The 25,418-nt window shown below is 53.2% G+C and overlaps 12 protein-coding genes across 12 annotated transcripts; 4 read left to right on the forward strand and 8 right to left on the reverse strand.

Moving 5' to 3' along the window:
- Positions 1-215: 215 nt before the first annotated feature.
- Positions 216-2,069, reverse strand: MYCGRDRAFT_58295 (uncharacterized protein; the record flags this gene model as incomplete). Its single annotated transcript, XM_003853269.1, has 2 exons — positions 216-544; positions 646-2,069. 2 exons carry the CDS (start codon positions 2,063-2,065, stop codon positions 474-476), a joined length of 1,491 nt encoding a protein of 496 aa, XP_003853317.1.
- A 1,004-nt stretch (positions 2,070-3,073) lies between these two features.
- On the reverse strand, positions 3,074-3,463 carry MYCGRDRAFT_92737 (uncharacterized protein; the record flags this gene model as incomplete). Its single annotated transcript, XM_003853268.1, has 1 exon — positions 3,074-3,463. One exon carries the CDS (start codon positions 3,461-3,463, stop codon positions 3,074-3,076), a length of 390 nt encoding a protein of 129 aa, XP_003853316.1.
- Positions 3,464-3,679: 216 nt separating this feature from the next.
- Positions 3,680-5,594, reverse strand: MYCGRDRAFT_71411 (v-type proton ATPase subunit B; the record flags this gene model as incomplete). Its single annotated transcript, XM_003853267.1, has 5 exons — positions 3,680-4,285; positions 4,335-5,085; positions 5,140-5,195; positions 5,254-5,338; positions 5,393-5,594. The coding sequence occupies 5 exons, from the start codon at positions 5,495-5,497 to the stop codon at positions 3,744-3,746; spliced, it is 1,539 nt and encodes a 512-aa protein (XP_003853315.1).
- A 153-nt stretch (positions 5,595-5,747) lies between these two features.
- Positions 5,748-7,547, reverse strand: MYCGRDRAFT_71416 (uncharacterized protein; the record flags this gene model as incomplete). Its single annotated transcript, XM_003853266.1, has 6 exons — positions 5,748-6,080; positions 6,153-6,343; positions 6,399-6,514; positions 6,576-6,709; positions 6,762-6,854; positions 6,906-7,547. 6 exons carry the CDS (start codon positions 7,493-7,495, stop codon positions 6,050-6,052), a joined length of 1,155 nt encoding a protein of 384 aa, XP_003853314.1.
- An 843-nt stretch (positions 7,548-8,390) lies between these two features.
- MYCGRDRAFT_31164 (uncharacterized protein) lies at positions 8,391-8,624 on the forward strand (the record flags this gene model as incomplete). The annotated part of the gene is made up of 1 exon (XM_003853047.1): positions 8,391-8,624. A coding segment is annotated over one exon (234 nt), but the record flags the coding sequence as incomplete, so codon positions are not given.
- A 503-nt stretch (positions 8,625-9,127) lies between these two features.
- Positions 9,128-9,692, reverse strand: MYCGRDRAFT_41229 (uncharacterized protein; the record flags this gene model as incomplete). The annotated part of the gene is made up of 2 exons (XM_003853265.1): positions 9,128-9,412; positions 9,471-9,692. The coding sequence occupies 2 exons, from the start codon at positions 9,690-9,692 to the stop codon at positions 9,128-9,130; spliced, it is 507 nt and encodes a 168-aa protein (XP_003853313.1).
- Positions 9,693-10,132: 440 nt separating this feature from the next.
- MYCGRDRAFT_71417 (MFS putative major facilitator superfamily transporter) lies at positions 10,133-12,909 on the reverse strand (the record flags this gene model as incomplete). The annotated part of the gene is made up of 16 exons (XM_003853264.1): positions 10,133-10,282; positions 10,398-10,450; positions 10,503-10,624; positions 10,675-10,754; positions 10,813-10,842; positions 10,898-10,995; positions 11,058-11,178; positions 11,234-11,269; positions 11,323-11,430; positions 11,478-11,722; positions 11,789-11,829; positions 11,949-11,971; positions 12,027-12,207; positions 12,328-12,567; positions 12,687-12,728; positions 12,783-12,909. The coding sequence occupies 16 exons, from the start codon at positions 12,842-12,844 to the stop codon at positions 10,133-10,135; spliced, it is 1,632 nt and encodes a 543-aa protein (XP_003853312.1).
- A 1,159-nt stretch (positions 12,910-14,068) lies between these two features.
- MYCGRDRAFT_71420 (uncharacterized protein) lies at positions 14,069-15,203 on the reverse strand (the record flags this gene model as incomplete). The annotated part of the gene is made up of 2 exons (XM_003853263.1): positions 14,069-14,427; positions 14,477-15,203. The coding sequence occupies 2 exons, from the start codon at positions 15,201-15,203 to the stop codon at positions 14,069-14,071; spliced, it is 1,086 nt and encodes a 361-aa protein (XP_003853311.1).
- Positions 15,204-15,967: 764 nt separating this feature from the next.
- Positions 15,968-19,141, forward strand: MYCGRDRAFT_71423 (uncharacterized protein; the record flags this gene model as incomplete). Its single annotated transcript, XM_003853048.1, has 4 exons — positions 15,968-17,578; positions 17,630-17,974; positions 18,029-18,806; positions 18,864-19,141. 4 exons carry the CDS (start codon positions 16,265-16,267, stop codon positions 19,004-19,006), a joined length of 2,580 nt encoding a protein of 859 aa, XP_003853096.1.
- Positions 19,142-20,197: 1,056 nt separating this feature from the next.
- MYCGRDRAFT_109235 (uncharacterized protein) lies at positions 20,198-21,688 on the forward strand (the record flags this gene model as incomplete). Its single annotated transcript, XM_003853049.1, has 3 exons — positions 20,198-20,988; positions 21,052-21,225; positions 21,539-21,688. 3 exons carry the CDS (start codon positions 20,521-20,523, stop codon positions 21,686-21,688), a joined length of 792 nt encoding a protein of 263 aa, XP_003853097.1.
- A 1,212-nt stretch (positions 21,689-22,900) lies between these two features.
- Positions 22,901-23,413, reverse strand: MYCGRDRAFT_30776 (uncharacterized protein; the record flags this gene model as incomplete). The annotated part of the gene is made up of 1 exon (XM_003853262.1): positions 22,901-23,413. A coding segment is annotated over one exon (513 nt), but the record flags the coding sequence as incomplete, so codon positions are not given.
- Positions 23,414-23,790: 377 nt separating this feature from the next.
- On the forward strand, positions 23,791-24,670 carry MYCGRDRAFT_104261 (uncharacterized protein; the record flags this gene model as incomplete). The annotated part of the gene is made up of 3 exons (XM_003853050.1): positions 23,791-23,840; positions 23,893-23,950; positions 24,005-24,670. 3 exons carry the CDS (start codon positions 23,797-23,799, stop codon positions 24,491-24,493), a joined length of 591 nt encoding a protein of 196 aa, XP_003853098.1.
- Positions 24,671-25,418: the final 748 nt, after the last annotated feature.

Below are 25,418 nucleotides of genomic sequence, written 5' to 3' on the forward strand. Positions count from 1 at the left end.
GCTCAGCTGGAGCGTGTAGCCTTCTGTCAAGCGTTCTCGATCTGCATGAGCTGCGAGTGAATGCACTTGGTCGACATGTTCATGACGGAGGTGGAGTGTACTTCGTACTGCGTTCCAATCGAGGAAGTTTGATGACACACAAATAGATCGGCGGGATACGGGACAGCGTTCATTCGGTCAGACCTTGCGATTAAAATTGAACAAGTCTCTCCATGCTAGCAAGAAAAGCTTTATTACAAGCCTCATTCCTATGGGATTTCTATGGTACAAACAAAGTGCACACTGAGCTCCAAACTTGGAGAAGTAACGCCTAGCATACTGTTCCGTGCCATTGCCTGTGTCCTGTTTGCGCTTGAAATCAAATCATGTCTTCGTAACCACATCAGCCATGGCTTTGCACTCGAAGCCATCCGTCGTTTGGCCGTCCGACAGCGGCGCCCGTCGACTGCTGCACAGAGCAGATTATTGCCCGGTCAGTCGCTATCATCCAGCCCGCAGTAGCCAGGAGCTGGGCACGCTGGCGACGGACTCATGTGTATTTGCCCTAAACACCAGAGGGTATGATAGTTAGCGATGCTTATACAATACGGCGACGAACACCAGAATCTGGCATGATTGAACGCCGCAGGCCTTGTGGAGACTTACAATATTTGGCAATCTTGCCTCTAAAGGGCCGACTGCTCTCGTCATACTCTGGGTGCGATATCTCCTCTTTTAATATCGACTTTCGATCTCCAGTCTCGAGAAAATGAAGAAATTGTTCCGTGATCTTCACATACTGCAGCACACCTTGTCGAGCGTCAATGGTAGATCCCGTCGTCCAAGCCAACAACAATGGCTCGATGAGAGGAGCGTCTGTGACTGAGGGATGAGAGGTCTCCTTTGCCGTGACGAACCAGGCGTACTTCTTCTTCTCGTCGATGATTTTGCGCACGAGGTCCTTGACAACCTCGAAGTGTGGTCTGCCTTGGAATATTGAGTGCTTCGCTGACCAGGACTGAGAGTGCACAACCACGACCGGCACGTCAATGTCGTCGTTCAAAGGTCCAGATTGCTTGCCTGGGTCCAAGATCACGCCTCCAACGAACGGCAATCGTTCTGAGGGTGCTCCTTTCAATGCTTGTAGCGCCAACGTAGCTCCGTAGCTGTGTCCCGCAATGACCATGCGCTTTGTGTTCAGTCTTCCTCTCCATTCTGCGAGGTCTATTCCCTCCTTGCGAGGATTGTTCCGAAACACTTCTGCACCTCGCCCATCGTTGAGCATGTGTAGCACTCTCGCCGTCTCTTCAACCTCTGCCTGCCGGAACGCCAATTGCAACTCTTTGTATTTCGGTGTGTCTGGTGTCGGCTCGAGCTCGCCCGCCTCGTAGTGGAAGACGTCTCTCGACTTGCCATCCGGTGTCATGATCGTGGTCCCTGGTCCGGAGCCATCTCGGTGCTCGACTGCTGCAACGATGAACCCGCGAGAGGCAAGCTCGGAGCAGTATTGCGAGTACTGCATTCTCGAACTTGCCATGCCATGTGACATGACGATGACTGGGAACTCTGGCAAACCATAGTCGTCCAGCGGGTGCTCTGTCTCGTAGTCACGGTAGTTCTTGACCGTACCATGTAGCGGAGAGTCAACCTCTATTGGAATGATTGTTGATCCAGCGAGCATCCACAGCCCAAATGTGAAGACATTGTCCGTAAGCCAATTGCTCATCTTTGCGAATCGTGCATATCCCTCTCCAGTCAATGAAATGGGCTTCGGAACCCAACTGTGCTGCGGCCCTCGTGAGGGCGCATCCTTCACGGCGGGATAGTAGAGGGCGAATAGCACCGTCTCGATTTCGAAGGCCGGCCTGCCCGTTGCTTTGAATACAAAATCATCGATCCGTCGTCGTTCGCAGAGCGCTTCAATGTCTATTGTTCCGACGTCAAACTGTCCGGAAGGCTTGGGAAGCTTTGAGCTGAGCAAAGGCATTGAGAAGACCGTGCAGTAGAGAAAGTAAAGGGCGAAGATCGAACAGCAGACGTATCTCGCGGACCAGCGCGGATGAAGTATGGAGGAGAGCCGCGCCATTGCTGGTTGCGAAGTCTAAGTGTTCCAGTTGTTACATCGCGAGTATTCCATCATCGTTCCAACCTTGCGGTTCGGTCGCGGACCCCTGCGGCAATCGCGCATCAGCGGCGACTTTAACCTACACGGGCCGTTGCTTGCCGTTCTTCACATGGGGGGATATTCGGGGAGCTTGACATTTATGACAGGAGACCAAGGTAGCTGCTCAGCAAGTAATGGAAGAATGATAGATATGGAATGTCAATGTTGGACGTCGCGTCACGACAAGGCCGTTCCCGGTCGTTCTGGTCGCAGCTTCAAGTTCAGATGAGTTTCAGATTTGTCTGATGGATTGACGACAGGCAACCTAGAGGTATTTTCTGCCATATACTCCTAGCTCTGCCAGTGTCAGCCTGTGCTGAATGTACTGCCACAACAAGTTGTCCCGTCCAGATCCCCCTGCGAGGCCTCCTTCCGTGTTCCCTTCTCCGATGAGTGAAGAAGGTCCTGACCACCGCTACACTGGGCCAGTATGAAGGCTGCGAGCGAACGAAGCGATCCGAGCTTTGATCGCTACAATGCCGGTAAGATATCTTCACTACCACGGCAGGCAACACTCCTCCTAGCTGCCAAGCTGCATGCGGCAAGTCCATAGCTAAATCCGGTTCGTTGTCGAAAGATATGGTCATTTCCTTGCAGTCCAACTTGGTCGACTATGGCGGTTTACTCCAGTGGGCTGTGCGGGTGCTCTTATCCAGATGTCGTGCATTTGTAGTGATCTTGCGGCATTGACTGTGCATTGGCTGTCTCCAGCAGTCCGCAGGCGATGAATAGGTGCTCTGGCCCATGATAAGGTAGCCTTGTCTCCAGTGATCATTATGGTGTGTGCAACGCAACGAGCGAGGTCTTTGTCCACCGCGAGGAGACGTATCTTTGCAATAGCTCAGGGTATCAAATATTCCGGTGCGTCTGCAAGGTCTGGGTCGCCCTGCTTTAATTCGCTTCTGATATCATATACCATTGCCGGCTCTTTCATTTCTCCATCTTAACCACTTGCGCCAACTCCTTCTTCACTGTCGCCGCAGCATCCTTCGCAGCATCTCTCGGGATAGTCAAGTCGGGCGCCGACGAGCCATTGTTCCCATTCGACTTCGTCTCGTCTCCCTGGAGCGCAATGTGCTGCATAACAATCTTGAGAGCCTCATCGTAAGTTTGGGCCTCTCCGCTTCGGAACAGCTTCTCTACGTAGTCGCGGAGCGCCTGCGACCAGCCTGCTTCGTCTAGGCGTTGTTGGAAAGTGCTCTGTATGCGCTTGATGCCGCCGTTCTGGAGGAGAGCCATGGTGATATTGTCCTGTGTCGATGGATTGTAGCCGGACGTCGCTCCGTTCACGGCGACCTTGGTCTTCTCGTCACCCGCCATGTTGAGGTCGAAATACAATCCGCTCGTGTGTGGAAGACCACTCCCAAGAACGGCTTTGTTCGAATTCAAGAACCGAAGAAGTGAGCTATTGAGCTGAACGTCAGGTCCGCTACCTTAGGGTTAAACTGACTAAGCCGTCCAATTTCCAGGTTATCCGGATCTGAGCATGCAGCTCCAGATGACACGAAGAAAGACAACCTAAGCTGGAGCACAAGTCACGATTGCATGACATTTCCATTGTAATGTGGCACCTATTCTGCACAAACCCAAACACCGATACCTATGCGTCGATCAAATTCTCCTCCTCACCATTCTGCGGCTTGGACGCCTCTCCGTTCTCCCCTCCATTGTCCCGCGTATCCTTGCTGCCCTTCTTGGACTGCCTCTGGTAGTACTGATCCAAGACCTTCTTCGGGATACGGTTGAGGAGCTCCTTGGGGTAGATGCGAAGCAACTCCCATGCCTGGTCCAACCCGTCGAAGATGGAACGCTTCTCGTATGCGCCTTGGCTGATGTACGTCTTTTCGAACTTCTCCAAGAATTCGAGGGAGAGCTTGTCTTCACTGCTCAGTGCCTCCTCACCCACGACAGCCTTCATACTGGCGGCATCACGACCGATAGCGTACTTGGCGTAGAGCTGGTTGGAGACATCGGAGTGATCCTTGCGAGTGTGGCCCTCGCCGATGGCAGACTTCATGAGACGCGAGAGAGATGGCAAGACGTTGATCGGTGGATAGATACCCTTGTTGTGTAGCTCGCGATCGACGAAGATCTGTCCCTCGGTAATGTATCCAGTCAAGTCGGGAATTGGATGTGTGATGTCTGAAGTATGTTAGTTATGAGTTCACGATCGATGCATGAAATGACATACCGTTGTTAGGCATGGTCAAAATAGGGATCTGAGTAATAGATCCATTACGTCCTTGCACACGACCGGCACGCTCGTAGATGGTCGACAAATCAGTGTACATGTAACCCGGGTAACCACGGCGACCAGGCACTTCCTCTCTTGCAGCCGAGACCTCACGCAGAGCATCACAGTATGAAGTCAGATCGGTGAGAATGACCAAAACGTGCTTCTCCAGCTGGTAGGCGTAGTATTCGGCGGTGGTGAGGGCAAGACGAGGTGTAATGATACGCTCGATGGTGGGGTCGTTGGCCAAATTGAGGAAGAGCGTAACACGCTCCATACTGCCGTTCTCCTCGAAGTCCTTGGTGAAGAATCGGCTGGTTTCCAAGTTGACACCCATGGCACCGAAAACGATGGAGAAGTTGTCAGAATGGCCGTCATGGACACCCTTTGTGGGCTGGACGAGACCAGCTTGTCTGCAAATCTGGGCAGCGATTTCGTTGTGAGGCAGACCAGCGGCTGAGAAGATGGGAATCTTTTGTCCACGAGCGATAGAGTTCATGGTGTCGATGGCTGAGATACCAGTGGAGATCATCTCTTCGGGGTACACACGAGAGTACGGGTTGATGGGAGAGCCGTTGATGTCCAGGTAGTCCTCAGCCAGGACCTTGGGCCCCTTGTCAATGGCTCGTCCGGAACCATCAAAGACTCGCCCCAACATGTCTTCTGACACACCAAGCTTCAAGCTGTGTCCGGTGAATTCGACTTTGGTCTGCTGAGAGTCAGCAATGCTTGATCTCAGTCGTGGTGATCAAGCTATGCCCACCTTCTTGACATCGATACCCGTGGTTCCCTCGAAGACCTGCACAACAGCACGGTTGCCTGTAGGATGTGATCAGTCCGGATCCCGTTCTACTGCGTGATCTATCTCTTTACACACCTCTCGCTTCGAGGACCTGTCCAGATCGCTCGGTGCCATCAGGCAATGTGATAGCCACAATCTCGTTGAACTGGGGGAATTTGACCTGGCCGAGTCTCAGTATGCGTATCCCTCAAGCTCTTATCAACATCCAACTCACGTTCTCCAAAATGACGAGCGGGCCATTGACTCCTCCAATGGTATTGTATCGTATGCGCGGCGTCACCGACATCATGCGCGGGTCGACATCCTGCTCTTTGGCCATGACGGCTACACGCCGCTGTGGCTATCTGAAGGTGGGAAGGTCGGAGTTGGGCGGCGTTCGTCGGTCGGTCTGGGAAGAATCTTCGTGAGACTCTGCGGCTGTGTGTGTGGTACGGCGCGGAGGTGGTGTGTTGAAGTCGGAGCAATGCACAGCTTAAAGCTGTGAGGTGCAGCTGCGAAGCTTGGATCTGACGACGTCTTGTGGCGCCTCAGGCAGGAACAATGCTGTATTCAACTCGAGAGGAAGGATCCAAGACAGACGTTGAGCATTATTGTCGACTAACAGCTAGGAATAGACCTATTTAACACGCCTGTTTCGCTTCTCCATGAATCGTTTTCCAAGACAGATTGTAATTTACTGAAAAGAAGGAAGACTTTGATGCCACGCTGCATGCATTTTACCCTTCTGGAACTGTCTCTTCCAATAGAGTTCTTAGATCATTCGACTCGTTGACGCGTGAAAGAGCGGCACTTATTCATTCACGTTAATGACGACTTTGTGAGATTGACGCCGAGCAATCGCCAACTCTTCATTCAAAAGACGACCTCTCGCTCAGTTGCTCTCGAATGGAGTCTCAAATGGCCTAGGAGTAGGGACACGCGGATCAGCAAGGTTCCTAAGAAGTCGAGGGTTTGATGCGCCCGTCGGCACTCACCTTTCGGCACGAGGCGTCAGCCTAGCAAGGTGGCGCCTCTGTCCATCCTGCCAGTCCAAGAGCGCTGTGTGTGCGGTGACGCGGTTGTCCCAAACGACCACAGTGCCCTTCTCCCACTTCACGCGAGCGTGGAAGTCTGCACCAAGAGCCACATGGTCGAACAGGAACTTCAGTAGGAAATCAGACTCTTCCTGGAGGATTGTCAGCCAGATACAGCGTGAAATATTATACACGTCAACCACTTACCTTCTTGAACCCTACTATTCTTTTGGTGAACTGAGTGTTGACGAACAACGCCTTCTCGCCAGTTACTGGGTGCGTTCGGACGATAGGATGTACGTTCGAGACTGGATCACGTCGGACTAGAAGTAGAAGAGGAGTCAGCGGATCCCGAGACAGCTAAAGATTGGATGCCGCACATACCAATGCCACCGCGTGCGAGGGCTTGCTGGGCTTGCTCGTGGCCTGAGTGGACCGCTTTGAGGCCATGAAGGCGCTCCTGAAAGGCGGGTGACAGCCTCTTGTACGCCTCTGCCATATTTGCGAACAGTGTGTCACTGCAACGATGTTAGATCGGACGGTAATGATCAGCGTGAATCTCGAACTTACCCTCCCGCATCAGGTCCGTCGAGACGATACAAGAACGTTGTGGACGGAGGCTGCATCTCGTACGTAACGTCGGAGTGCCATGTGATCGAATTGCTTGGAAGTATTAGTCTTTGCAGCAGCAAGAGATGGCACTCCCAAACTTACGTCCTCTCCTGGAAGTAGTCCTTGGCAGTCGTATCCGATGCCGAACGATGCACCAAGTGAACCTTCGGGAAGCCCTTCGGAGCACCAGACGCAGGGTGAATGTGAGATGGTCCGAAGTACTCCGCGATGTCGAGAGCCTCCTGAATGGGCAAGTCCGCAAAGTCTTGTGCCCGGAACGCGACCACTTTCTTCTCGGCCACGAAGCGGGCAAGCTCGTCCTTGCCGGCGTTGGTAAGCTTCGAAAGCTGGACGCCAGTCACTTCAGCTCCGATGTTGGCGGTAAGGTCGCGAACTTCCGCGCCTGCGAGCAGGTTGGGGAAGCTTGGGTCGGCATTCTTGCCCGGCTGGACGGCCTCGAATGGCTCATACGGAGGATAGCGAGTATCAGGGTCCCAGTAGGGAAGGTAGTGAGGGTATGCTGCTGGGGCGTGCTTGCCATCGCCGCGGAGTTCAACGTCATAGTTGGTGGTCTTAGCACTTTGGCCGAAGGCCTCCTTTGACTCTGTGCTCTGGAGTTTGTCCTTGATGTACTCCTTCTCGGCTACATCGCTCACATCGTTCAAGGTGTTCTCAACAAGTCCAGGAGCCATTGCGACGAATTGTGTGCTGTATAAGGTGTTCAAACAGGTATTATGTCGAGTTGCGTTTCGAAAAGTGCAAAGAAGATCAGAAGTCAGAAGCGATGGGAGAAAGACCAGGGCATATATGTATCGCCCGGCATCGGGTCCACAAGAGGTTGAGCAAGGGAACAAAGGTACCTACCTGAGTACCTAAGCTTGGCCGGCGCCCTGCCATAGGTCAGATCTGATGCCATGGAGCTGCCGTGTTGCAGTTCATTGCGTGCGAGGCGAAGATCGCAAGGTCTTGCCGAGCGCCTGTCAACGAGTGGGGTTCGGGTGGCCACCTCATTCAGGCAAAGTGTAGTCGAACAACGTGGTCGCCGCGTTGTCGGGTCGTCGGCGACCGGCCGGCTTTCACTTTTTGCAATGGTTGATGATTGCGTGCTCGTCTCAAATGGAAGGTCAATCGAAGTGGTTGTTATCAGCGATCTTTACCACGCCCTACGACTGGCCGGTCAAGATCGGAAGAATGGCACATGGCCAAGCGATCTGCTCGTGCTCTGCTTTTGAATAGTTGCGTGCTTACCGGTGTATCGGGAAGGCTGTAGCCTGTCGACAACGACGGCGAAGTTCCTGCGAGAGTAGCGCTGACCGCCGGACGGCAGTCTTGCGGATCGGACCTGGCTCAATGCGGCCGAGTGCGATGTCTTTCGCGATATTTGCAGTACGCAGGCCCGCAGACTGAGCAGATCTCGTGGGCGTTGGTGGTGTCGTAGAGCTGGAACATCGGTCGTCGGCGATAGACTGGGCTCCATTGCCGCTAATTCGCTGACTCATCACGAGCCACAGATCAACCCGCGGACTTTTTGAACTCTCCGAACATCCATCCGTCCACGACATCCCATCTGAGCACCACAGAGTCAAGATGGCAGACGAAAACATGTACGACGAGATCGAGATCGAGGACATGACATACGATGAGACTCTGCAAACATACCATTACCCATGCCCGTGCGGCGACCGATTCGAAATCAACATCGAGGACCTGAGAGATGGCGAGGACATCGCAGTCTGCCCGAGCTGCAGTCTTCAGATCAGAGTGATCTTCGACTTGGACGACCTACCGAAGCCAGAAGGTGGCACCAGTGCCCAACAAATCCAGCCGCAACAGGTGGTCGCAGCAACATGAAGAGCGGAGCGAAGAGGAAGTCTTGTCAGATGTGGAATCACGGCTGTGATGCACGGAGCCATGCGAGCCAGACAGCACGAGTTGGCACGGGTCGATACACAACCAAGAATGTTTGAGCATCTCCAACCATGCCAACAACGCCGCTGTGGCGCGAGCAAACCTGTAAACACGGCACGCGGTGGCAAAATGCTGCCCCTGCCCGATGCTCAGACTCCTACAGCACCTGTCATCCTGGAGGAGAACGATGTCGAGTACCTCGTTGCCAAACCAAGATGAAGAAGCACGCTCGGCTCAAGGACATCTAAGGCCGGAACAAATCGCTATGAGATGTGGTAGACCAGCGCCAACTCTTGCGAAATTCGGGTACGCTTTAGATATGCATCTAGCATCGGCTTTGGTCTGCATATCGGTTTCGCCCTTGTGCCATTGCAATGTCTTCCATGCTTGAATCCCCTCTTCCCCCTGTGTCGCAGCTACTCTGTGGGATCCGTGCTACCCTTCATCTCCTCCCCCGCCTGTGCATAGATGTGGATGCCCAGCTCTTCGCCCAACAGCTCTGTGAGATTCGTGCCGTCACGCAAATACACCCATTCTCCCGTTCCTCCGCCCTCCTTCTGATGCATGCCCTCGCCCTCGATAACCCAATCGTATCGCTTGGGACCGGAGATTGGTGACGACAGCCAGATCTGCTTGTTCGGCGGCTGCTTGTTGATGATGTACGTGCCAGCGGGCGGAAATGTTATTGAGAGGACGCCAGCCTGCGAGTAAGAGTGTCAGTTTTGCAACGCCATCGTCTCCCTTTGGAAGAAACCTTACGCTGTACTCGACTTCAACATCTTCCCGTGTCTCCTGGATCTGTTCTGCCTTCTCATGAACTAATTCCATGTATTCCTCCGCAACCGTGGCGTATGCTTCATCGCTGAGCTCTGTTGGTTGAGCGGGCGGAGCTTCTGTCGCCTTGACTGTCGGCGGCTCGGGATCTTCTGAATCAGGCATGAGTCCGGCCATTGAAGCCTTTGATGTCGAGATCATTCTCATCTGCGTAGATCCGGTGTGCACTTGTGCGAATGGCCTTGCTGCTGTTTGCATCTGACGCGTTCGTGGTGCTTGGAGGAAGCCTCTGGTGGCATTACGCATGGTGCGCCGCAACATGCGGCTTGCTGCTGGTGCGGACATTGTTGCAAATTCAAGAGATGAGGCTGCGATGGAGTATGATGGATGGTTCTGCAGTGCTTTCGAGAGCGTTATGTTTGCTGGATGTGTTTGTCGAGGCCAGGCCAGGAACAGCTGGGTTGAGCTTCAGCTTGGACTTCCCCACATTTCTGCCCACATGGCCATCACTCCCTTCGTCATCAGAATAATGGCGCTAGTGTGGTTGGGATATAGCGGTTCATTCATATGATCTTGCACTTTCTGTTCTATATCTCGTATCTCGTTGTGACTACAATTCCTGGCACTGGTCTGTGTCTGCCTCTCATTCAAGCCTTCTTGTCCACGCTCACATGAACGTTCTCGACCATCTCGGCGTCCTCGCCTTTCGCAATGCCGAAGTTCTCCACAGCGCCGCCTTGATCCATCGTAAGCTCTTTGCCATGGCGGCCAATCTGAGTCCACGGTAGAGCGAACACCTAAAAATGACAGTCAGCTCACGCTCAAATGCAACAAGATCAATGCAGAATGAGATCTGCGAACAAAGCCCAATATTTCGGGCATCTCTGCAGACCTTGTGCACTTCAGACTTACCGCATCGATGCTCTCCAGACTCTTTCCGGCGAGCTCGGGAAGGAAGAACCAGGCTGGGATAATGTTAGCGATCATTGCTCGTCAGACGGAGAGCACCGTGCTTACCCCAGACTAATCCAATTGCCGTAACGGCCGAGAAGAAGAACATCGTCCCACCAGTGGTCAAAGAAAGGAACATTGAAGGTACTGCTTTCGAATTGCCATATTGGTTGACGAAGTGAATTGTCCTGCGACCGTTAGTCTCTTCCTAACGGCACAAAGATACGACAAGACTCACATAGCGAACGAGCCTCCAATCGCTCTCAGCCTGAGCGGATAGATCTCCGAATTGATAAGATACTGGATTGAGTTCCACCCCTAATGGTGAAAGTTGGCCGGCTGTTGTACAGCTAACGAAGGAATCAAATGTGCCTACCAAAGCCCAGCCGAAGCCCGAGAGATAGATCTGCGAAGAGCGTCAGCAAATGAGTACGAGCTATCTGTGCTCTCTAGGGCATTACCATAACAATAGCAACCGTCGCAGCTTGCTTCTCGCTCTTGGTCTGACCCTCGGGGTCATCCACTCCAGTGTCGATGACCAGGAAGAGCGCCATGTAGACTAAGGTCGGCAGGTCAGCAAATTATTATGGAGGCCAAGTTGCGATCGTTGCGTTTTCGTACACATGGCAAAGAGCTGCAACGAAATGCCAGTCATGAGGGATCGCTTGCGGCCAATTCTGTCAATCAGATAGAATGCGCACAGAAGCGCGGATATGAATTTGACAACTCCGAAGATTGCAGTCTTGGGGCTGCAGTTAGCGTGTAGCCATTCAAGCTCAGGGGAGAGTAGCAATTACCGAGAAGAGCTTGGTTGAGGTTCCAGTGACACCGACCTGTACGCGAAGAGTCAGCAAGGGTCTGAACGTTTGTGACAAAAGAGATTTACCATCTCGAAGTACTCGGGCGCATAGATTGTGATGCTGTTGGCGCCAGACCACTGTCCGAGAAGTTGGCTGAACAGCGAGAGCATCAATCTGTACCTGTTGGCAGGCGACTGGATCTGTTAGCGGAGGACCACCACAATGCAAGAACTCTACTTACGGAAACAAGCTCTCTGAGAACGCCATACCACTTCGTCCCCTTCGTCGCTTCTCTCTCGCGTTCCAGCTGATCGTTGATGTCCAGAACCTCAGCCGCAACGTACCAGTGGTCTTCTGGCAGACCTCTGATCTTGGCAAGATTGGCAATGGCTTGGTCCCGTCTGCCAACCTTGAAAAGCCATCGAGGAGACTCAATCGCGAAGAAGGAGAAGATACAGATGATCGTAGCGAAGATAATGTGGAGCACTAAGAAGTAACGAAACAACTTGTCAGTACGTTTGTGGGCCTTCTTGTGATCGAGCTGCCACTTACGGTTGGGAACAACCCACTGGAGTTGCGTTCCCGAATCAATGCTGGAATGAGGTCAGCTAGCGTTCTGGTGTAGAGGTATCAATGGTGGTTCACGCCTGCGCCCAAAAACCCGAGAGAGGATCTCGGACTGGGACCCAGACCTTGATTTCTTCAGTCTCACCCTTTGTTAGCGCCATAGGAAGCCTTGAATGGTGATTAGCCGCCGCTCAGATCGTCAGGATAGTGAGTGAGAACGAACAAAGTATGCAATCATGATTCCCAGGTAGACAGACCCGCTGAACATGCCGACGCAAAATCCGCGGTTGGCTTTCGGGGAGATTTCTGCCAGATACGAAGGCGCCACGACAGTGGTTTGTCCTATTCCCATACCTGCAACAAAGCGACCCGCGTAGAGCATCCCTAGACTGCCATTCGTAGCACTTGCGAGGCTATTCGGAAACGTCGAAGGTCAGTTGTAGCTCAAAAATCAAAATTCCAACTTTTGCAGCTGTGAGACTTTCTCAACGCACGCTGCAGGCCTTCCACCCTTCAGAACTTACAAGAGAGCAATGCCAGCAACCCACAATATACAGAGTTGTCTGGTTGCCCACAGGCGGCCGATGCGGTCCACGATGAGGAAAGCGATCAGAGCTCCAGCAATAGAACCCATCTGCACCATCGAGGTAATGTTGCCCTTCAAGTCAGCCTGCTGCGCCTTGGTCAAGGACTCGTCCTTCAGTCCATATCGCTTGATAAAACTGGGTTGGGTTGCGCTGGTTCCGATAAGGCCTTCATCGAGTCTGAGGTGAAAGGCGGAAGCGTTAGCGATGCTCGGATGGTGTGAAGTCGGGATAGAGAGCTCGTAGAACATGCGGATGCGATGTCCAAAAGCTCTTCTGCCCGTCGATCGATTGCGTACCCTCGAGCTGCACCCATAAGGGCGAAAACGAAAACACATAGCCTGTGGAGTCGTCAGCGATCTGGCAAACGGTCCAAGAGCAAATCTCAGGCCTACCAGAGCCTCCAGTTCAAGATCTCCAACGGAGCATCCGGGTCGCGCTTCATAATCTTCCCCATTTTCGAAGGTGGGAGCTTGTAAGAGCCTCGAAAGCTTGGAGGTCGGTACGTTCAAGAAAGTAGATACTTGGGAGAGCGACAAGCAAGACACAGACAGCTTGAAAGAGCGCGGCCACCGTGACTTATCAACTCTCCACTCGCCACACCTTTGACCAGCCCTTCCGGTGAGATTGCACATGGTCTCGCCGTGCCGATACTTACCAAGTCGATACCAGGTTCTTCGTTCTAGCGTGAACCAAAGGGCGTTTGTGGGGTACCAAACCATCAGTACCCGTCGGACCACAGGTACTGCCAAGGTATGCCAAGTCGTTCAAGCCGTACAAGCGGTCCAAGCCATCGCTTTCCGTTGCTTAGATGCAGGGTTTATTGCAGCACTTAGCGAGTCAGCGTTGGTCAGACGATTGACGGCGAAGGACGTAGGGCGTTGTGTGGGGTCGCATGTGGAGCAATACGAGAGGTGGCGTGTAGCGTTCACTGACCGCAGTTCAACGCTCAGGAGTCGAATCCTCCCAAGCTTTACTGAAGCTCGGTGCCAATCATCTGGAGAGGAGTCAGATGCTGCATGAGAATATCCACTCCGATCCGCCTCCACGCGGCAACTCCAAAAATTCAACAAATTTGGCGGGGTTTCTCCACGGGGTCGCCGATGTTGGACCGTCACGTGCCGGGGTGCAGAAAACGGCGGCGTATTGTCGGGTATGAGTTCATCCTCTTCCAAACTCGGCGGCCCTTGCTAACTTGAAACTCTGCGTCCATCGACGTGTACCATTTGCGAAGAACGACAATGGATCCAACAGGAAGCGTTTCGGCCTTGTAAAAGCCACGGATGTACCCTTTCTGTCGATGCTCGTGGCTGGCCGACACACTGTGAAAGGAACGATTCTGCAAGATCGAAAGTAGACACTTGAGCATCATAAGCTCCACAATCCTTCATCGGAGAGCGGTCGTCCGATGTTTTGCCAATTCCGGTGCGGCAAAGCACCAAAGTTCGAAGCCATTCAGCCGCCGTTCAATGCCAAGCGGACAACCGCCATTTACCGGGATACCACCGGCTGACTAGCCTTCGTTTTTCCCAAGGCCCTGGTCTTCGGCCCCGAGACGATCCACTTCCCCGTGGAGGACAGACGCAGGCGGCAGCAATCCCAGCGCTCCACGCGACAGGTGCAGCGACAGATGCAAAAAGAGTCCGAAGCCATACACTCGTTGGATCACGAACCGGCCAGCCTAGGGATTTTCCTGCATGATCCTGATATGTGCGGTGCCAACTCGATCAGCCTCATCGTTGAGCGCCGCTATCTCAGATTCCACGTATGGTATTCCGCCTTGCTGGCGCGTCTCTTCGGTGATCTGTTCGATCTCTCCAGGGAAGTAGATTCGATCGACGCCTTCCATCTTGTCGGAGTCGATGACCCGCTTGTAAAGGTAGTCCATACGTGCACGAAAGTCCTCCAATGGCATGAAGAGATCCGGCTTGATAGCGATCAAAAAATGGCCTACATCAGCAGGCCTGCTGGGATCGTAAGGGTTGGTAACATGACCAGCGAAGGCGCTGCCTGAGAGGACGCCGGAAAAGACATCCATCACTAGACCTCATCAGCACGTATCGAGATCATGCCTCCAACAAGGACTTACTGATCGCCAGCGCCGACCCTTTCGGCCCACCCATTGGCAGCATGACACCGTCCAACGCCAACGCAGGGTCATCAGTTGGCCTTCCATTCGCATCTAGTGCCCACTCCTTGGGAATCTTCTCGCCTCGACGCTTTGCCTTGTAGATCTTGCCACGAGCCGCGACCGATGGAGCCATGTCCAGGATAAAAGGCTTCTCGTTCCCGCCAGGCGCTCCACAAGCTATAGGACTAACGCCCATGAGCTTCGTCATGCCTCCCCAAGCAGGCAACGCCGGCGAGCTGTTCGTGAAGACCAGACTCATCATACCTGCGTCGATGGCCTGCTGCACAAGCCATGCGGACATGCCGAAGTGGTTGCTGTGCTTGACACTGACCATGCCGATGCCATAAACTTGGGCCATGTCGATAGCTTTTTTCATGCCCATATGAGCCGCTACGAAGCCAAAAGCATTCATTCCGTCGACTTGCGCGACGACTGGTGTCGTTTCGTGAAGAACCGGCTGTGCCTTTGCGTCCAGAACACCTTGGCGGATGCGTGCAACGTATGACGGGATTCGATTGACCCCATGTGTGTCGACACCTCGCAGATCGGCTGCTACGAGGCATCTCGCGACGATTGAGGCATTCTCGGAAGGCACGCCATTCCCTTTGAGGACTGCTTCAACGTATTTCCTGGCATCTTTCGGGGCGACGTAGACTTTCGGGCTGGATGCAGATTCTTCGGCCATGTTGCTCGTATTGACGAATAGCAGTACAGTGCTTCTCCCAGCCTGGACGGACCGCTTCGCCCTGGGACTGCGAGATCGCTCCGAAGTATTTGATTCCTCTGCAGCAAGTCAGCAAGTAAGGTAAGGAAGGCTGTGACGAAGGCGGATTCGTATGCAAAGTGAATGCAATTGAGCTTCGTCAGGTTGCTATAAGTATCTGCAGTGCATTCGGAATGATTTATCTCGAACGAGACTCTGAATTCGCCGGCAATCTGCAATATATTGTCTAGTCGCACTGCGTCTTCGGTCTCGCTGTGTCATACAGCTGCGACGTCGGCGGTCTGCGAGACTCGCACTGCCACATGCAACTCTGCACTGCCTTTGATCTCATAGTGCAGTACGAAATTTTGCATCATGCCATGCCTTCCTATGCCTTGTCTTGCCATTCCATGTTTGTTTCCGACAATCTGTGAAGGCTGGCATAGCAGCGTACGGTAAGGAAGCGGTGTGGGAAGTGGTGTGCGAGAAGACCTTCCTTACCGTTCAAGCAATGTACCTTTCCAGCGGCGAGTTCTGCGCGAACGTTTCCTGTCCGAACTGATGTTGTCGTTCAGTCAAGTCGTCGTCGGCGGAGTTCTCCACGTATGAGGCCGTGGAGCCCTCCCGTCGATGCATTTAAATTTAGACTTTCCCAAGCGTGTACGTAGATCGTGGAGAGGAATTGGTCCACAGCTTTCAGGCCGCTCCAGCCAACACCACGACCAATCGTATGCTCTCGCGCCGGCCGTTATTCGACACACACGTCAAAAGTACTGCAGAACTACCTGACCGCATATCTACCACACTATATCGCCATTCCTCCGTCGTGGCGGATCGAGCCACTGCCATCGGCCACTCTGGAGGAGCGAGCATGGCACAGTAGCAGCATACACCACTCGGACGATCTCAATATTGAACTCGCCGAGCTCCCACCACCACTGCTCACACACAGCAGGAGCCTCCCTCTGCCGCGCCGCCTCCAACCTGTACAGCCACAAACCTTTCGGCGACGGCAGAAGCTCTGTCAGCTTCTCGAGCACGACATGAAGTTCTCTCACAGCATCCAGTTCAACGCCGTTCCGGACTGGTCGTCGAACTACATTTCCTACTCCAACCTCAAGAAGCTCATCTACCAGCTCGAGAAGCAGGTCAACCAACTTGGCCAACCGGCGTCCTCTGCCGTCGATCCCGAATCTTCACCACTCCTTGCGAGCTCCAACATCGACGATCCGGACCAAGTCTTTGCGCGGAAGCTTGACGATGAGCTGCAGAAAATATGCAGCTTTTACAAGCTGAAAGAGTCGGAGATATATGGCGAGGTGGATGCATTGCTGGCAGACATTGCAGAGTTCGAGGCTGATCACGATCATGCTGGCGAAGTGGGACAGCGCAGACAGAGTCTGTGGGATAAGGCCAGGCGGCAAAGTATCTTTCGCACGACCAACTTCCCTGGCAAAAGGCGGAAGAGTTCAAATCAGGGAAGCGTCGGAGGGAGCATGATCCGTGAGGAGGACGAGAGCGAAGACGACGACAATGAGAATACGGCTTTGAACAAGAGTCAAGCCACCATCGACCGGAAATCTTCCCGGAATGACATGTCTTCAGGCGAGCATGCTCCTTCTGAGGACTTTTCCATGGCCGAAGTCCGACGCAGGCCCAGCGCTGCCTTTGCAGATTTTGGAGACGATGCACTGCAAGCTCTTTACGATGAAGGCATCACATTGAAGAAGCGGACAACAAACCTCTATGTCAGCATATGCGAATTGCGGTCGTTCATCCAGCTGAACGAGACTGGGTTCTCCAAAGTACTGAAAAAGTATGACAAAATCGTGGACCGGAATTTGAAAAGCGAATATGTCAAGGCCAAGGTAAAACCGGCGTATCCATTCCAATCCACAACATTGGACAAGCTCCAGGACTACCTGCAAAAGATTGAGGAAGCCTACGCCGGAATTGTGACAAAGGGTGACGTGGAAGCTGCACGCGGAGAGCTGCGTCTACATCTCAGGGAGCACGTCGTGTGGGAACGCAATACTGTCTGGCGAGAGATGATCGGTATCGAGCGGAAGGCGCAAGCTGCAAATCTCGGAATCAGGAATACCATGCTCGGTACGGACAGCAATGGAAAGAAGAGCCGTCTGCAGGGAGACCAAGAAGAAGACGCCGCACTGAAAGAAGTAAATCTGCCAATTGGGAAGTACAGATGTCCCAAGTTCTTGCTTGCGGGTACGTTTTGGGTCTTGATGGCCATCATCGCCATCTTCATTGTCCTCTTGGTTGTGCCGATCATGGAGAAGCCAGAACAACAAAACTGTCTGGCGCTGGTGGTCTTCGTCAGCTTATTGTGGGCGACTGAGGTATGACTGAGCGATCTCACGAACGTTTCAACTTCACTAACCACATCTCAGGCGATACCTCTATTCGTGACCTCCTTGCTCGTCCCGTTTCTCTGTGTGATCCTGCAGGTCGTGCGCGAAGACGCAAAGCCGAACCGCCGGCTTACGAGCAAACAAGCTGCCGGCTATGTCTTCGCATCAATGTGGACTCCGGTCATTATGCTCCTACTCGGAGGCTTCACCATTGCAGCTGCTCTGAGCAAGTACAACATTGCAAAGATGATGGCCACTTTCGTCCTCTCAAAGGCTGGAACTAAGCCAAGGACGGTACTGCTCACCTCTATGGGCGTGGCCATGTTCGCCAGCATGTGGATCAGCAACGTTGCGGCACCCGTCCTGTGCTTCAGTATTATTCAGGTGAGATTTACTTTGCGAAAAAGGTTTAGTGAAGCATACTCATCACATTCCCAGCCAATCCTGCGAAACCTGCCCTCCGACAGCGACATGACCAAAGCCCTCCTCCTCGGCATCGCTCTGGCCTCCAACATCGGCGGCGCTGCCTCTCCCATCGCTTCGCCCCAAAATCTCATCGCCCTGGAAAACATGGAACCACAACCCGGTTGGGGCACCTGGTTCTTCGTCGCCCTGCCAGTCTGCATCATCAGCATACTCCTCATCTGGGTCCTCCTGCTCGTCACCTTCCGCCCAGGTCGAAACACCACCATCGTTCCAATTCGACCAATGAAGGACAAGTTCAGTGGCGTGCAGTACTTCATCTCAATTGTCACGATCGCGACCATCGCGCTGTGGTGTGTGAGCCATCAACTCGAGCACATCTTTGGCGACATGGGTGTTGTGGCAATCATTCCGATTGTGCTATTCTTCGGAACTGGTATTCTCACCAAGGAGGACTTCAATAACTTCTTATGGACGATCATCATCCTCGCAGCCGGTGGACTGGCGCTCGGCAAGGCTGTCAATAGCTCTGGACTGTTGACCACAATCGCTGTTGCCATTACCGGAGCCGTTTCGGACCTATCGCTCTATGGAGTCACATGTGTGTTCGCAGCGCTGATCGCAGTTGTTGCTACATTCATCAGCCACACCGTTGCTGCACTGATCGTGCTCCCTCTCGTCCGCGAGGTCGGCGTTGGTATGAGCGAGCCGCATCCGAATCTTCTCGTCATGTCTTCGGTGCTCATGGCTTCTGCCGCCATGGGTCTGCCGACGAGTGGATTCCCCAATATGAGTGAGTCAATGGTGAATCTGGTTGAACTCGAGTTCCTTTGCTGACTGTTTCTACTAGCTGCTATCATGATGGAAGACTCTTCTGGACAACGATATTTGAAGGTCCGACATTTCCTGACACGAGGTATTCCCGCCACTATGATGGCATATGTGGTGATTATCAGTGTTGGATATGGCTTGATGCTTGCGGCTGGGTTTTAGACGGTAAATCGTAGCATGGCGTTTGGCCGATTCGGCCGTTGCTGTACAGCTAGATTGGCGACGGAAGCATTTGTGCATGTCTTGCTTGACTGAAGATTGCATTGTTTAACCTTGGGAACGATTCTCAATCACTCTAGCGCTCGCGCTGCATCCCGAGAGGTCGCCCTTCAAAATCTGTACTGCCTTCACTGATACATCAGCGGCCAGAAGGCGCCGTAGACACGCTCCAATCCTTCCACAATGGAGCCAAGTCAATGTGCACACATAGCCATAACCCACAGAAGCCATGCCCAATGCGTGCCGGCAATAGTAAGGGTATAGACACAGCTAATCCAGTCGTGATGATGTCTTAAGAGATCACATATAACCACGACCGCGATCACCGAAGCATCCCAGCGGGTTAGACGGTATCGCATGAAGCTCGCCATCAGCCATGGAGTTGGCTGTCCTCGGTGAGCCGCGGCTTCTTGGTGTGCTCGAGCCCAAATCCAGGGAAAGGCCTTGCTCTTTTCATGTTGTCTGTGCACTTCCAATTCCAGCGAAACGTCTTGATCCCGGTTGCAAGCACATCTCTACCTCCGGCTGCTTTCAAAAACAGCGCTAGCAATGGCCTTTGTACAATTTTTCCGACCGTATCTGCCTCATCCATCATTCTCCGGATCTTCCTCGCCATACATCTCCTCTTCTCTCTGCTCTTTGGCGGACTTCTTCTTCGACTCTCCCTCCGCCGCCTTGTCCTCTTCCATCTTCTGCGTCAAGAAGACGTTGATCTCGCCCTGTAGCTTCGACGCATTGGATCGCAATGCAGCCAGATATGTCGTCTTCGCATCCACGTCGCTGCCGTCTGCTGGGATCGAGGGCAGTTGCTTGGTGAACTCCTTCGTATCGCCGGGCGCATCGTATTTGGCGGTGAGCTGCTGATCTTCGGCCATGTCATAGATTGTAGCGAGGATCTTCGCGGACCGCTCGCGATCAGTCAAGGCAAGTTGGATGTTATGCTGGTCAGCCGGAAGAATTTAGACGAGCTTTGAGTTCTGGGATCGACGGCGGAGCCCTGCCCGCATTAGCTTTATCGTCATCCCCAACCACCCCCGCCATCTCCAAAAAGTCTCCGTCGGCATCGTTGAAGCTTTAAACAAAGTGTCGGGTCCTTCCTTTCTGCTGCGTCCTGCGGTCGAGTCCTGCGAGAGTTTCTACCTGCCAACGGCGAGGCGCAACTTTGTACATATCCTACAACGTCTTCACACCGCACTTTGGACTTCCTGGACAACGCATCCAACGATCCGGCGCAAGAGAGCTCAACTTCCGCTCGTCAGCCTTGTTTCTTCGCTGCAGGTCAAGCTCACTTCCTTGAACGCAGCGCACGATTCGATCATCGGCGCAAGTCTTCGACCTTCCTTAACCGCAAAATCTTACTCGGTCGATTGCTGCCTTTCAACGAACAACGACAACGACGATAACAATACCGATCGATCAACCCTCACTCATTACATCCACCCAACACAACCACCACAATGGGCGTCTCCGGCTTCCTCTTCATCTCATGGCGGCTCTTCGAGCTCGTCACTCTCATACCAATCGTCGGCATGCTGGCCTACTTCGTCCACGGCTTCGTCGAGCGCAACCAACTCACGCCAAACTTCATTCTGGTGCTCTTCATCGTCTCAGTATTAGCCCTAGCCTGGGTCTTCTTCACACTGATCAGCTACCTGCGCGCGCGCCACGATGCGCTCTTCGTTGCGTTCGTCGATCTGTGCTTCGTCGCGGCGCTGATCGCCGGTGTGGTGGTGATGCGACGGATTGCGAACGCTGATTGCGCCAACTTCGAGACTGGAAGCATCTTCGTCAATCTGGGACCGTTTGGGTACTATGGAAGGCAAGGAGGAGACCGGTGGGCGTTGAACTTGAACAAGAACTGCGCGATGCTCAAGGCGAGCTGGGCGTTGGCGATTATCAATATTCTCGCTTTCTGCGTTACTTTCGTAAGTTCATGTCTCGATGCGCCGGAAGATGGAGAAGCCAGTTTACTAACATTGGACTCACAGGTTCTGGCTCTCCTCGTTCACCGCAATCACCGCAACGAAGACAAAGTCGTCGTCAAGCGCGAGTATCACACCTCTCGCCACAGCCATCGTCGCTCTGCTAGCCGCGATCACCGCAGCAGTCGTGATGGAGGACGAAGAAGCACGCATCGCTCAAGCAGCAGGAGGCAGTATTACGTATGATGAGGGTCATGGTAGCATTGAGATTGAGACCAGGAACGATTTGATTGCATTGGAGTGCAGAAAGCGGGAGTTTGATTTTGGCACTTTGGACGTTGCATGTATACCAGGGCTGAAACATATTGAGCGAGCGGGCAGAGAGCGAGCTCAGCGCAGCATAGCCATGAATTGACGACCGCGAATTTTGAAGTGTATGGTCTCACCCTTGAGGAGTCGGTCATGCGGTTTCCTCTGTTCGGGTTTCCAGGTGAAATTTGCTCTGCCATGCATGGATCTCCCTGGAGCTTCTGCTGACTTGTGACTGTCCCAGAGCTCTCTCCAGCACCGCCACGTCAACTCTTCGATATCGCATGTGGCTCTATCCTTGAGAAGTCGCTCATCCGGTCTGTTCTCTCCAGGCTCCTCCACGTCAAATTCGCTGCGCTGCATGGACTTCCCTGACTTTGTCCACGACTGGTGACTGCCGGGAAAGTCTTTCGAAGAGTCGCCGACCATTTTTGGTCGTCTCTAGGGTGAGAGATAACAGAAAAAGGCCGTCTTCCGCCGATGAATCTACGACCAAACATCAACGTGCCTTCTCCAGCAAAGCAAGTTCACCGCCAGCAACCTTCAAACTGCAGACCATCAAAGTGCAAACCACCAACACTCAACACTACCACTCAACATGAAATTCACCACGATCCTCACCGCGATCGTCATCGGCCTCGTCGCGCCTCTGGTCGCTTCATGTGGGGATTGCATGCAGGAATGCAAAGATCAGAGCTTTTGTCATGGGGGGATCTGGCAAGTTCTCTGCGCTGTCTTCCTGTCTCCGTCATCTTGTACACTGACGATTGATCGTTTAGTGGCGCGGACAACGCATGTGCTTGCAACGACAGCTCTCTCCCGTGTCCGTAAACTTCCTGCTGAACGGAATGCCACCGCACAAGCGGCCACTGGTAACACTCCCATCTTATCTTCCAGTCCGATCGATCAATGCTAGGGTCTTCCACCAGTGCTCCAAATGGCTGCGCTTGCGACGACAGCTGGCCATGAGTTTCTCCTGCCCGAAACCCGGGGCCCGGAGCTTGGACAAATGGACTTCCGCAACGGCTGTAAAGAAGGCTTTGCAACGACATGGCGATGGGTTCCTCCGGATGCGATGTACGGCGGCAGCGTTTGGGGCTTTTCTGAGTTGGCTGTAGACAATCAATGCATTCAGACCGCGCACCTCTTCTCCTTGTCTGTCCAGATCAATTGGCGCATCGTCGCTGTCGTCCCTGGAGATGCTGCTGACTTGCGACTGTCTCGAAACTTTCTCGAGCACCACTTCTGTATCGTGCATGGTTCTGCCAGTGAGGAAGTTCAATTAGTCTCGACTTTTCAGGCTCTTCCGCGTTGAATACGGTGCCACACATGGTGCCCCTAGCGCCCGCTGATTTTCTCCGCTTACTCTCCAGCTGTGCAATGCCACTTCCGTTCATCATGCATTGTTCGAGTCTTGAGAAACTGCCGACCGGGACCAAATGTCTCGAGGCAGACGCTGGTACTTATCAACTCTAGTGTCGTTCAGCAGTGCTGGTATTCGAGCATCGGACCATAGAACTCGATACTGCGTCTCGTACCACTTTCGTGAAGCATCGCCCATCCAACGCTCCGCTCATTCTCCCACGAAATCCATAACGCTCACTTTGCGCTGCATGACCACCGCAGTCGAAGGCTTCAGCTTCCGATAGTAGCCTTCCTCCTTTCCGACTTCTCGGAATCCACGCTTGCGGTACCACTCCAAGCCTTCCGCGTTGGCCTCCCAGACGTGAGCCCCAACGCTAGTGATACCATATGCGTTCACTGCGCGCTGCGTGAGAATCTGCAAAAGCTGCGTCGCGATACCATGTTGCCGGTATGGAGAGAGTAGGACCAGAGTGCTGAGGTATAGCATTGGTGCATCGTCGGATTTGGGTTGAGGGATCGTCGAAGGAAGCTCGGGAAGTAGTCGACATCGAACCGCTCCGATCAGGCGTCCTTTGTCGCGGCCTTTTGTGATCGGATCATCGTGCCAGGTAGCGACGAGAGTGATGTTGTTTGTTACCGGGTCTTCGATAATCTCTTTATAGAAGCGGTCCTGGTAGGGGATTGGAAGGAGAAGACTGGTCAGATTTTTCAGGGCGGCAATGTCTTCCTTCTTGCAAGCTCGCAGTTCGACATTGGGCGGAAGAGGCTTTCGAGTTGACCCGAATATCGAAACATTCTCGCTGCTATTACCTTGTGTGCGATTCTGCTTCTCATCTGTCGCGGACCTTTGACCTGGATGTGCAGAATCAGGAGAGACTGGCGCTGGCTCGCCTGCACTGACTGACGATTTTGACTCCTTCACAGCCTTTGGCTTGTTCAACCATGTTGTGAGCGACGTCTGAGGCATCGATCAGGATGCATGGCTGTGCATTGAGAGTGTTGGTCGCGTGGAGAAAGGCTGGCTTTGTCGCTCGGAATTTGTTGAAAGCGACGGAAGCTCGGTCTCGGCTTCACTCTTTCTCAAGAAACATTGGGACCACAGCTTCAGCCCCGACAACACCGTTCAACAGCACAGCAATGGGTAGCGGAGGCTCCAAGCAGGAGCAACACGTCTTCAATGCGTATGTGAAGATCACACAGCACGCATTGCCCACGTAGCTGACCACAAACCAGTGATGCGCCAGTACGATTAAGCCAATCCGTCGTCAACTCTCTGCAAAACAGTCCAGAGGTATGCATTGTCCGGCACACTGTCCTCCACCACCATCTAACCGTCATTTGCTAGTCCGATACCACCCGCGCGCAAGACTACGAGTTGAAGATCCAATCCCGCGTACACGAGGAACTGCGCAAAACCCGCGAAAACCAAGCCAAGCGCCTCGACTCTCTTACAGCCTCCCTCACCACGAACCAACCCAAACCCGAAGAATCCTCACCGAAATCAGAAGGCGAAAACAGCGGTCTTTTCGCGACCCTCAGCTCACCATTCTACCACGACTGGAGCGCAAAAGAGAAGGGTTCAAAGACCGCCAACGTAGATTCCGGACGCAGTTCAGACAGTGTGAACAACGAGATCATGGATCTCAGGAAGAAGCTAGACTCGAGGAAGAAGGTGGAGAAGGTGCCCAAGGAGCTGGAGAAGGCGAAGGAGAGTTTGGTGTCTTGTTTGAGGAACAACGATCGGAGACCGCTGGACTGCTGGGAAGAGGTGCAGTCTTTCAAGACCGAGGTTGGCAAGCTGGAAAAGGCTTTCATTCAAAAGGCGGGTGGATAGGCTGGGTGTGTGCATGAGGCGGAGGTGTACATATATCAGGGTGCAGACTCTATGCGCCTGGCGGATGACGTGAGGAGGCAGGAGCGATGCACCCGCGGCGCAAGTGAGAGAGGATGGGGACAAGACCAGCAGGCGCATTGAGCACGTCCACCGTGCACTATCGAAATCATCCACAGGCCGTGCTCTTTCATCGATGACCTTCGCTGAACAGTAGAGTCTTGCAGCTTTGCTAGATCTTGCATCCTCTTTCAACTCTTCCGACAGGGCCCTGCGAGAACGGCGCTCCAGCAACGGTAGGAATGAAGTTCATGGCCCAGAAAGGAGGAAGCCAGCCCGTCTCGTTCCCAAAGCTCAGTCGGTGAAGCTGTCTCTAGCACAACATTCAGGCACATCACATAGGACTCGTCGCGATGAAACGGGAATCGTGGCCGAGAGCGTCTATCAACGTATGCAGCGCAATTGTACGGATGATCTTCAACTCGATGACTTCAAGACATGATCAAGGCCCTCGGTCTTTGTGCATTGTTCGGGACGTTTTGCAATTGTCTCCATCCAAATCTCACCACTAGCATGAGGGATGTCGCAAGTACTACCTGTTGGTGTTATATCTTGTGTCTTGTAGGGCCGCAATCGATTGATATCGGCCGTCTAAATCATCGTGAACTTCGTACTCGACTGACTTGGCTCAAAACTGCTATTCCCGAACGGCATTGCATGGAGTACAATGATCCAGTATAGCTGAGTACAATTGTGATTACGAGTTGAACGATTTGCCAGACGTGAGATGCTCATGTGTTCGAGTGACAGATTCGCATCTGTTGTTGAGACCATACCTTTAACCCTAAGCAACCCTAACTTCCGCATTAGGCCAAGACACATATCGGGACGCTAAAAGGCTAGTGTGCCGCTAGCGATCCACCACACA

Source organism: Zymoseptoria tritici, chromosome 4, assembly GCF_000219625.1.
Source record: "Zymoseptoria tritici IPO323 chromosome 4, whole genome shotgun sequence".
In the NCBI taxonomy this organism is placed as follows: Eukaryota; Fungi; Ascomycota; class Dothideomycetes; order Mycosphaerellales; family Mycosphaerellaceae; genus Zymoseptoria; species Zymoseptoria tritici.